Genomic DNA, 12,456 nt, shown 5'->3' on the forward strand with positions numbered 1-12,456 from the left:
TGTGTCCGTGTCAGAACAGCTGTGCTCCGCATCGCAGTCAGCAGGTGTGTGCACGAGCTCACAAACACACGCACAGAAACAAACACTAACAATGTGCCCGTGACGCGGCAGAACAGCATGTTTGATAGCGTAAACTGTGAGCGTCATCCAAATCTTTGTGTTTGTAGAACGGGTGTTTTTCCACCTTCTGCTCTTGTTACAGAAATAAAAGAAACCGTGCCACCCTAATCTTCCTAAACTGTCGCTCGCTCTACAGATTTCACAGGTTGGAAAGTATGCGCCGTTCGAAAGAGAATCCCCTCTCGGTGCGCGTCACTTACGCGCACAATTACCATCATTCCCGGGAATACGTTCGCGCGGAGGACACCTTCACGTCTGCTACTCTACAGGATTAAAAGTGAAAGAATTGCCCCTGTCACAGCCTTTGGTTCTGGTATGACATCCTCCTTCTGTTGAAATCCTGTTTTTGTTGTGCTGCCCGTTTTCTAAGAGATGAAAACCTGCCATAAATGAAAAAAAAAACAAAAAAAACAACTGAGTCACACAGCAGCTCTCCAAAAGTAGGAGAGTGGGGTGAGGGAACATGTCCAATTCTGCACTTCACTTATCTATAAAAAAAGCTCATGCGTTTACGGAATAACACATCCGGTGCCGGGAACTGTGTGGTGGAGGGGTGAAAATATTGGTAAATGGATTGTATAACAAGCGAGGATCTCTGTGCAGACATCGTCCATCATTCCAAGCGTTCGTTCATTCTGCACAAGACTGCAGACTTGCTCACATGTGCTGCAGACTGCTGATAATGTCAGTCTGGTGTCTCTCGCTCTAAGCAGACAGCTGCAGCTGGGCGGGGTTTGGATGTAGAGCATGGCCTCGCTTTGCACCCTGCTGCTATACAGTGTTAGAAAAAAAAAAATAGATTTGACCAGCTCCGTGGTGGAGGTGAGGGGACAAACGGTCCGGTGCTGTCTGAGGATACAGAAAGACACATGTGCACAGGCATTCTGCCCGGTAACACTCGAAAGCAGAAACACGATTGGCCGGCATTGACACTTTAGTCCTCAAACGCTGCGGCCTCTTCACGCAGGCATGGCGCCAAACATGGGGCTCTCTCCCCTGCATTAATACATTCAACCTCTCATCTTGTCTTTAGAGACAGATTAATTTGAATGTTTTTGTGCAGAGTTGATTTCCAGGGTCAAGCCTTCAAAAGTTTAAACATGCATTCATTAGCGACGGCTTTGAGGAACCTAAAACCTTTTATTTTTCCATTATTCCCCAAATCAAAACGTGCTTCTCAAGGCTCTTCGCTTGAGAAGCCGTACTAGGGGAGAGAGAGAAAAACTGCAAAAAAAAAAAAAAATAAAAAAAGTGCACTGAAAAGGGGTGTGAGAAGCGAAGCAGCATGCAAATAACTCACTCTTACAAAGTCTGACAGCCATTGATTTTTTTTTCCGTATTTCACTCTATTTTTCTCTGTATTGTTTGATTGCGTTTGTGGTGACTCATTTCTATCCTTTTAGCAGGGCCATCCGGCACTTTCTTTAGATACACTCTCAAAGGGAACACAAAAGGAGAAAAAGAACTGAGAGGGTGAGAAAGAGAATGAGAGGGCACAAAGAAAGAGGTAAAGCTGGGGTTTTGTCCTGAGGTAAGGCATTAGACAGCTCTAGGAGAGCGAGGATGGGAAATCAAAGGTTGTATGGGTTAGTTGAAAGCGGGAGTTGATCTGAGCCGGACTCTAGCAAAACACACACAGTATTTATTAAGCAGACACTATCTGGAAGATATTTTATTAGTAGTAGGAGTAGAAAAATTTATTTTGACAGGTTGCTATGAAGACCTGTTTCTGTCGGGAGATATATGACAGAATATTTAAATTAAAAAGAAATAAAGAGTAAAGCAGTTATGCTCATGAGTCTAAAAACGAGCTCTTCAGTTCAGATCATGCTTTCATTTACGCATACTAACCTACCGTACTATTATTTGTTCATCCAAAACTTGGCAAAATCCATGACATTCTGTGTTATACAGTAAATTCAGTTTTTAGGACTCGATTGCATCTACATTTTCCACATTGGAGGAAATCACAGTGCCCTACATTACACCCTTAAAAATTGTTAGACACAAACCATTTGAAATTCTAGGGTGCACTGCTAAGTTCACTGCTCTGTTAGCATGCTAACTACTCACACCCGTTACTAGATCCCTAAACGACTCTGATATGGGCTGAATGGCAACTGGCGACCTACAGAGTTCACCTTTGACTCAGGAATCATGGGATGTGTTAAAAAAAAAAAGGCCAGCAGTCAGATCTTACTGTGATGTTGAAAACAGACCAGGTGCTAATTCTAAACACTAAACGCAGAGACACATACAGACATGTTTTTCAAAAATGCTTGGGAATACGAGCGAGATACTTCACAACAATGTGTGGGCATTAATTTTTAAAAGCCGTGACCTCGTGGATGAGAGGATGCTGACCTTCAATCGACTACATGCATGTCAATACGACTATTAGACTATTGAGTTTTCTTATACAACATTCCAGAGCACAGTCGATACAGTAGTTAGTAGAAGAGAACAAAACAGAGTCCAATCCGCACAGTGTGATTTATACAATCAGTTAAACCTGAATAGCACTCGCTCCCATAATGCACCCCGTTCTTTATTTGTAGACACAGTTGCACGCATTAAACGCATTTAGCGTTAATGTGTTTCTTAACAGTAAAATCACAGTCACCCACGCACAGCTACTCTAATGTTAGTAATTGAGTATCTTACTGTCGGTCATTCCAGTGCAAGTTAATTTTAGCAAGCTTTTTCCTTTTCAGTGCTAATTCTACAATAATTAAACTGGCACTCACAGTGAAGCTTGCAGGAATGAGCTAATATGACAATTATCATCTATAAGAGTCCTTCAGTGTATTATAGACGTGGCCTTAAACACCGTGATCTGACGATTTGACATAAAACACATTCAAACAAGAACGTTACAGAGATCAGCGAGATTTGTGGTGAGACTGATGACAACCGATCCTGCAAGACCAGTTCCACTCCGTCACAGAAATTTAATACGGGCGTTGACTCTCAGACGCAGACATGGAGGTTTCAGATGTGACCTAGAGATGAAGCAGAGCACTGTTTAGAGATTGTAGGACTTACGGGTGGTGCTGGTAGGGCTGGGCACCCAGTTTTCTGTAAAGTTGACGTTGCACATGTTAGTGCTGCAGCAGCAGAATCTGTAGGTGCCGTTCTGGATCTGCGACGGCGTTGTAGTAACCACGCAACGGTCGTCATGGCAGTCCTGCTGGTCGCCAATGTACGTCCAACAGCCTGCAAAGAAGGGATGCAGATGGTTGAGTGAACGAGATACAAAGTCTGTAAGAATGTGGGGATAAAAGATATTTGTAGCAAATAATGTAGCAATGGCCAGAAATACATTGTATGTTTGTTTGTTTGTTTGGTTAGTAATATGCATTGCTAAGAACTTTATCTGGACAACTTTAAAGCCGATTTTCTCAATATTTACATTTTTGCATCCTCGCATTCCAGATTTTCAAATAGCTGTATCTCAGCCAAATATTGTCAACCCACACGTCAATAGAAAGCCTATTTATCAGCTTGTTAATATGGAAAAAAAATTACTTAAGACCGCTTTTGTAATCTAAGGTCACAGTTGTAGGTTATGTTATGATATGATATATGATATGAGATGAGCAAAAACAATATTACCAAGTTTTCATTACCATATTAAAAGGAAAATGTTCTTCCCTGAAAGAATGGTAGAATCTAAACGCTATCAGTGGTGCTGCACACTAGAGCAACTTGACAGAAGAACATAGTCAAATATAGAAAAACGGTGTTTTATTTGAAGTTTATATTTATAAAATATATAAAATGTATGAATTTTATAATGCATAATTAAATATTACTTTTAACATGGCAATGAATGACATCATGAATATTTATTAATCTTTCTAAATTATCATACATTTTTCTTTCATTTACTTAATTTTCTAAAATCACAACCAAGCAAACCAATTAAGCTGGGTTAGAGGGTTAAGTTATTAGCTTAATTTAAAAGAATCGGTCAAGGTGCATGTCTCTTTAAGACAAATAGAAGTCAAAGGACGGTCCTCGTAAGTATATATGCAGAAGTTTGTGTGTGTTTGAGTTTATCCTGACCTTGTTTGACCAGGCGGATCTCTCCGTCATGTGTTTTCTCCCACAGGCCGTAGCAGCGGCTGCTCTTGCTGCACAGGATGGTGTTATTTTCTCTGGTGATGTGCCAGTCAGCAGCCACACTCTGCTCATCCCCCTGCTGGTGCTGGTCATTAAAAGCACACTCCCGCTCTCTCTCCTCACTCTGAGCAGCTGCCCGAGACACAAAATGAGAAAAAGAGATGAGATTATTAACAGAACTCAAAACATTCACCGGGAACACTTCCTGTAGGCCTACATACACACCGTGGAAAAGCAAAGTGATCATTACCTATTGAAGTACCTTTAAGTCAGGCCACATGGCAGCCATCTTGAAATCCCATTTGTCTATTATCTTTCTTTCAGTTTTTGGCTGAAAGAGTAAGACGGATGAAATTATGAACTGAAAATATTAATACAGATATGTAATATTTATTATTTACTGACTTGTATTTTTTTTATTCAGTATGATTAAAATAATTGAGTCTAATTAATTAAATTAAATACTACAAAATCATTTAATATTATTTAATAAAATAAGAAAATTGCTTTCAGAATTTTTGGCTTTTACTCAAAAATTGATTTTCGATGCATCCCTAGCTGAAATCGAATTTAAATTTTTCATGTTGCACATTTTTCAATGCGCTAAAAACATTTTCTTTATTTCTTCATTCTTTTATTTTAATTTGTTACTGTCTTTGGCTTCTTAAGACCTGTCAGAAATGAGAAATTATTAAATATTATGAAATATTTTATTCTTATAACAGCCATACAATTTAATATTAACCAATTATATAAGTTGATTTAAGATTCTATCTAGTGGTTTCTCTCTTGATTCATTCCCAAAATGTCAAAGAAAACTCACACTTCATCACACTTCAAACATATATCATTCAACAAACTTTTAAACATCCCCTGCCAAGTGAATGTTCACATATTAAATACTCCAGAAAACATAATAAACTTCCAGCACAGTGCATTCATATTTAACACAGATTTCCTCCCACAATAAATGCAGAAATCTGCAGAAACTCTTTTCAGGCATACAAAATGATTTCCTGCCTGGAGGAAGTTGAAGAGTTCATTCTGTGCGCAGGATAATCAGGTTGAATGTGGGCGCGTAAATCTGATCGATAGCTAAACCTTGATTAATCGGACGCAATAAGAGGGGCGGGGGGGATTTGAAACGGTCCGGCGGCTTCATGCTGGAAGCGAAACAACAGAACACCTGGGGTCTCCACGGCACCTGCTGCTCCTCCATCCAACCACGTACACACTCGCTTACGTGCGCACACTGCGCACCACCCAAAAAACTCCATTTACAAAGCTTCCTGTAAGTCACTGTCATGACAACAAGGGAAGGGAGTGGGGGGGGGAAACAACAGCGCCCTGAGCGTACGTGCAGAAAACGAACCTTTTGAGCACTGCCGTGTATTTAGGGAACACAAAACCGTGATGACAGATAAGGGCCCAAGCCAACGGGACTGCCCTCATTTCCATGAGCAGAGCCAGCGGGGCTGAATTCTGCTGTCGGCTGATCACAATCTCCGCCGCAGCTGGCCCGCGCTCACCCCAACTGTATCCAATGAATTAATCCTCTCTCTCCAACCTGCACTGTCATGCAAATCGTCAGGACAGTGTCTGAGTTACCGAGAGGGAAAAATCATAATGCCACTCGTTTAACAGGCTTGGTGAAGTCACGGATCTGGACTATTGTATTCGTAGCGTTCAGACAAGTGAGCTGGGAGGGGGGAAAACGCCCCCCCCTGGTAGCATCATCGCCGGTATCTGCGTCCCCTCCGAATCCAGAGAGACAGAATTGCCGCTGTATGTCCCTCGGGGAGGCCTTTGTCTGCTCCTCTACAGGAGCGAAGCCTGAAGCGGCTGCACCGGTTTGTGTCCCGCCGCACACACCAGCAAGTGGCAGAGCGAGCACGGATGAATGTGTCTTCAGCGGATGCCTGACGCTGCAGGACTCCTCATTATACAGACCAATCCTTAATCTAAAACAGGGCTGCTCGACCCGAGGCCGAAGCGCAAAGCGGTCCCTCAGCGGCTTGGAGGGAAAAAAATTTGTTTCAGTTTGTGAGCCCCTCTCCGAGACAAAACACAGAGCTCCTCTGGGGGCCGTAAATGGTTCGGAGATGCCTCCCAATTATGGGGTAGAGATGGAGGATCCCGTCTCGACTGACGGTAATGAGCGCATGAGCCAGATGACGAGTCTTCCTCTTTGTGCTGAACGTGAGCGCTTTTCTTCACAAAAGAGTGACTGGGGTGTAATATCACATTCATGTTGATTGTGTATTTTAGGCCCCGACTTTGTTTTTGAGTCAGTGAGACAGGTCATTAGGCGAGACGGTTTCCTGTAATTTGGCTGCGAAGCAGTGCGCCTTCCTCACAACACAGGGGTGCAGAGGAACGAGAGCGGCCTGCAGCAGGACCTTCAGATCCAATCACAAAACAACACACGGTGAAGAAAAACACTGTAGCGTTTTGGCTGGCTCCAAAGCAACGCCTCAGGCTGTAAGTGGCTTAGAGTTCGAGTGCTGGAGAAAAACAGCAGGACGCTAAACCTTAGAGCAGGTCACTCAGATAAAATCTGTCTATTAGCATAGAGTTGGCGAAGAAGATTTCTCAACTTTCTTCTTTAAAAAATGTTTCCTCTCGCTAAAAACAGGCCTATATTTCCAGTCACTTTAAGGCTGAATGGTGATAAACCTTACAGTTGTTTGTCTTTGTTCATAGCTCTTTACTTAGTTTAGGTATATTTCAGAATTATAGGTTCTGAATGAAAATAAAAAACTCCCATAAGACAATATCCCACTTCTGGCTATAAGAGAACTGTACTGACTTTTCAGTCCCTGTTATTGTGTTAAATTCATAGGCTTTCTATTGCTTTCCATCACATACAACTGAAAAACACTGAGAATATCTAACCCTGTAGCCATGTAAAATAATGTGCCATACATAAAATATGTGCATCAGATAAAAACAAATTACATTTAAGAAACTTTCATATATGCACTTCTATATTTCTGAAAGTATAGGCTGCATGATTAAGCCAGTTCTGTGATTAGTAGTAAATCGGCATCACCTGCTTTCAGATGAAGCAGCATTGACTACACAGAGCCCTGGTTCTCTGTATAATCGTATGATTGTGAAATCCCACAAATCATTTGCGACAGTGACAGCTGTTTGCGTAGCTTAGGGTTTGAGCGTTTCAGAATAAATCCACACAGAAGTATCTGAAAGCTAAAATAAAATGTATCAATGAAAATGGATAAATATAGCTAGATTTTAGATGGGGTGGCTGCGTAGCTCGGCAAAAATAGAAAGAGGTTGCTGCCAACTGAAGGAACATCACAACATGAGACACGGGCTGTGTGTAGTAAAACACTGTTGATTATAATGGGAACAATTTAGCTTTGTTGCATCAGTGTAGGATTTTGTAGAGGTTCTATGTCATCAGCTCTGAAACTGTCTGATGTAAAAAGGTATAATGTGACCAATAGTCATCCAGACAACTTGGAGGACTGGGAATTTAAAAAGGTGCTGCCGGCACAATATATATTTATATATTTTCGTCTCAAGTGTCATTTTTCCTCCTAAATAGGTCTGACGGCATTATCTGAGCTCCTTTCATTCCTGCACAGTGCAGCTGGGATGAGAGCATTCTGGTCAAGTGTTTTCCTCATACCATGATTAATTCAGCTTTCACCAACTGGCTCCGTTCCACCCGGACATGCAAGACAGGCATCGTCGAATCTTTCAAATGACTCGCCTTTTTATTTTTGTCTGGTCGGTGACGAAATCGAAATCTCCACCTCTAGGTGGCAGGGTGCTCTGCTTTCCACAGGGAGAGGACACCAGCAAGGCAGGAGGAGGGCAGAGGGGGATTGTGGGATTGTTTTTGGGGGCAGTGGAGGCAGTCTGTACCAGCCTGACTCTGAGCTGCTACTGTTTGTGCACCAGCTCAAGGTTAGAGCTGCCGTTCAGAGGCCCGTCAGCATTTTCCCCAGATAACACTCAACTCTGCCTTACTGGGGACCTTCGATCTGAGTTAGTCCCTCCTCCCAGTCTTCCTTTTAAAGGAAGAGCGCAGTCAAAAAAGCTGGTGGACTCCGCAACAGCGGTAACTGGCTTGTCAGCTGGCGCCAGGAAAAACGAAACTGCGCTTTTCTATAAAGAATACATCACAGTAAAGGACTACACGAATCTAAGCCGAGTACAAATCGTGATTAATTTATCACGTCTCCGCTGAGGCCAAAAGCTGAAGCTGTATCTGCCAAAGAGCCGGAGGGCCTGTGGCCGTTTCCTTTCGAGTAGATTATCTGAGAGGCTGGCACAGGCCCCATCTCCTGCCTATGTCTCTATGGACAGGGAAGCTGTCAGGCTGGCTCTCAGATACAGGAAGGCACTGGAGGGGGCACCAGCAGAAACCTCACTCCAGCTTGGCCTAGGACAACTCAGGGGCCAAATGAGAGGAAGGAGGATGGTTCAGCAGTTCTAGGGCCATCTGGCAGGCCAGAATCATGCAAGACCATCAGGCAGTTAGATTAAGTGGCATACTGGTGTTATATAAAATTTCCTTGTACTATAGTAAGGGAAGGAAGCCTATCTGATTTTTTTTTTCTTTATAAACAGCTACCTTATCTTGTGTAGAAGTGTGCTATTTGTAGAAAGACCACCGTGAGTCAAAGGGTAAAGTCATAAACTGGCCTTCAACAGCACAATACAAGTACTGCATGCTTCATTTAAAACAAAATACACATTGCACAATTAGAATAGCTGATTTTAAATTCAGATTTTTATTATTGATATTGCATATATTAATTTAAATGGTCATTTTATTATAATTTTTTTTTTTAAGTTTTGTCATTATCTAAATGTTCCAAAATGCATTTTTTAATGACACTGATAGATGTTTAAATTATTTCCTTTTTATCCATAGAATTCACTTGTAGCAGAAAATGCTAATTAATTAGTGTTTTATTTTTATGTTGATAAAACAGTATACAATTTTAATCAGTTGTTTCAGTGATCAGCCTTAGCGTTATAATAATTTTCAGCTTGTTATTATTGGCTTCGATATTTTTATGCATAGTCCTGTTGTGCTGTCTGAATTCATCCGTAGCAGAAAATAATGAATTAGTGTTTTATTTTTAATTTAGGTTGATAAAACGTTATACAATTTTAATCAGTTGTTTCTGTTATCAGCCTTAGCATTGGTATAATTTTCAGCCTGTTATTATTGTCTTAATTTTTTTTTTTTTAATATAATATTTTAGCACGTTAAACCGAGACAGGAGAAACTATTTTTACAAACAAACAAAAAATCCACGTGTTTAGAAACTAATTGCGGCTGTCATAGAAGCAATAAAAATGAAGGTTCCCTCACTCCCATAATTTTCATAAGCCTTAGTATACATTGAATTCGGAGTACTTGATCCTAGTTTGATCCCTGAACCGAACAGTTGCTCACATAAGCAATCAAAAAAGTCATTTGGCTGCAATAGCAATTACACAGCCGTGTATTTGTGAGGATGAGCTCAAGGCACTGATCAAACATAGGAGAGAAAGACGACAAATCCATTGTTATAACAGGCAGGAATTTATTTGGACCTAAGGTAACATCTACTGAGCCTCAGGGACGAAACCATCGACTCGATGCAAGAAACAGCAAATCGAAAAAAATAATGCAATTACTACTTTACAGCTTTTGTCCCTTTAGCTCGGGACAATTACTGTTCATTGTATCTCTGTGTACTCGTTTAATCAGAGTTGAAGTGGAAGAACACGGCTGCACACCAAACACATGTGGTATTCAGCCGCAGGGTCACAACATGTAAAATACATGAAAATACATCTTAAAAAGCTTTTAATGTCAGCGCTATCTGGCTTTCTGTGCATCCCGAAACAAAAACAGGCCTCTGGATAATTAGCAAAACACCAGGCAGAAAGCATTTTATTGAGCTGAGCAGATACTGTGGAGCTTGCAGTGCTGCTCGGTTTATTAATAATAATCAGAGTCTCGTCCACCCCATCCAGGACATTTACCTTATCTATCTACCTCTGCAGGACACCGGCTCCTCATCCCTGGGCGCTACCAGTAATGTCTGCTTTATATCACCGTCATCTCAATAAGATTAGCCTGATGAATATGAAAGCAGAACGGATGTAGATGGATGCAAGACAACGCTGTGGTTGCGGTGTTGGTTTCGAAACAGGGTTTATTAGTATTCTGATTATCCAATAATCTGATGATTATTTCTTCGATACAAATTTGTTTCCTGCAAGCACATGCAAATTGAAGACTATGTAAAGCATGCTATACAACGCAAGGAAAAAAAAAAAAAAAAAATCGAAGCCTTGTTGCGGCAACCCAATCCGTCTGAAGCTTTATGCTAATGACCTTCTTTGAAGTGTTTAATATGAAGCACTTTGGACAACAGTGTTGCACACTTTTCCCCCCTCTGCAGCTCACTCTGAGCCCTCTGGCATTTTTTCCAAATGCTTTTTTTTTTTTTGCAGGTCTCTGCTGCAGTATGACATCAAGGATAAAAGTTTTCTGTTTACAATAAATCAGTAATGATATTAGGCGCTGACCATTTTCATTATGGATTTTAGTCATCTGGTTGTTGCATCTTATTGCATATATATATAATATATAAATATATAAATAATATAACAATACTATAATAACCATTAAAATAGGACACTGTGTGTTTTATTTTATTTTTTTTTTACAGTTTTTATTTTGAGTTTTACACCGAACTGCATTGGAATTTATAAAAATTAAATGCAATTGATGGACAAAACTATCCATTATTAAAAGTACTTACTGTTGTTTCACTGACTTATTTTTTTGTGTAAAAAGTGCTTCAAATCACAAAACGATTTGAGACTCGAAAGGCCAAGCCCCCAAATCCAATCTGTATTTAGCTTCTGCAGGCATTTGTTGGTGCTTTCATGAGAGCGATATTAGTGTGCAGTGGCTGTTTGGGGCCCTTTGGGAGTCTTGTTGCCATTCCTCAGGAGTCTGCAGAGACGGTATGCTTCTCAAGACTTTGACTTCCAGGAATGAGACTGTTAGTGCTGCGCATTACAGTACAGCTCATCCGCCTGTGGCTCTATCAATGCAGACAGAGAGAGAGAGAGAGAGAGAGAGAGAGAGAGAGAGAGAGAGAGAGAGAGAGAGAGAGAGAGAGAGAGAGAGAGAAGATTTTCCCTGCAATCCTACTTCCTCAGGACAAATCTGACCGGCATAAGCGAAGTCGCAGGAGTCTCGTGTTTGAAAGTTTTGTTGCCATTTGCCCCGCAGAGAGTGGCTTGCAGAGCAACACAGGGATGTTTACACAAGAGCGGCCTGCAAGTCAGTCATTAATCATCCCAACAACACAAAATTCTTCCTTCCAAATGGCCCCTGCAATACAGCGAAGCCATCCCAAGAATACAAAACCAACCCCGAAGGAACCGTAACAATGCAAATGGCTTTCTCTGCAAGAAAATGGACGTGATCCCGAAGTGAGGTTTGTTTCCTGTAAACCAGCTGTAAACTGCCGTTACCATGGCTAAGCGTTTCATAAATGGACAGATGTCACTTTAAGAGACATTCAGCCTGTTGGCATGGTCTAAAGGGAGCCATTAGTGTATTTTATGTGTGAGAAGGGATTACACGCCACACAACAGGGCACTCTGACCTGAAACTCACAAAAACAACACTCAACCTAATAAACAATCATGACCTCTGACCAGATCCTACTGCCTAGTGTCCTGACAGCTGGTGGGGGAGATGTGTACAATACTGTGTGTGTGTGTGTGTGTGTGTGTATCCATGTCCAGACTTTGGGGGGGCTAAGTGGGGGAACAGCTAAGTCTGTCTGGACCCCTCCCCCCCTAATTTTTTCTGACGCACCCGGCTCTCCCTTAACGCCAGGGGGTCCTAAAGCTGCTTTGGCCAATGTAACCCCAGTGTCTCTTTCTGTGTCTGTCTGTCTGGGTAAATCCAGACTTAAAAAAAGGCTTCTCTGAGGGTCTGATTAGGTCCAAGGTGAGGTCAGTGCAGCAGGTGGCTACAGAGAAACGCAAAGTTCAAAAATTCAAACCTAAGACGGTAAAAGAGAGCTTATACAACAGATCATTCAAGTCTGAACTGAGCCACAAATCAAAGTGGTTGTAAAATGATTGAAAACGAAACCCTACTGATGTGCCAAGATGCTACGTCGCTACAAGAAGGCAAGTTACAAGAAGAAG

The 12,456-nt window shown here is 41.5% G+C and overlaps 1 protein-coding gene across 1 annotated transcript in view; it reads right to left on the minus strand.

Annotated features, from left to right (window-relative positions):
• The window catches only part of bmpr2b (bone morphogenetic protein receptor, type II b (serine/threonine kinase)), a 58,452-nt gene that overhangs the window by 27,085 nt on the left and 18,911 nt on the right, over positions 1-12,456 (minus strand). The window contains exons 2-3 of the mRNA XM_043249067.1: positions 4,189-4,377; positions 3,166-3,336 (exon numbers count right to left, since the gene is read on the minus strand). Coding sequence (XP_043105002.1) covers positions 3,166-3,336; positions 4,189-4,377 — 360 coding nt within the window. The remainder of the gene's footprint in view (positions 1-3,165; positions 3,337-4,188; positions 4,378-12,456) is intronic.

The sequence above is a fragment of the Puntigrus tetrazona genome, chromosome 9, assembly GCF_018831695.1.
Source record: "Puntigrus tetrazona isolate hp1 chromosome 9, ASM1883169v1, whole genome shotgun sequence".
NCBI classification, from domain to species: domain Eukaryota; kingdom Metazoa; phylum Chordata; class Actinopteri; order Cypriniformes; family Cyprinidae; genus Puntigrus; species Puntigrus tetrazona.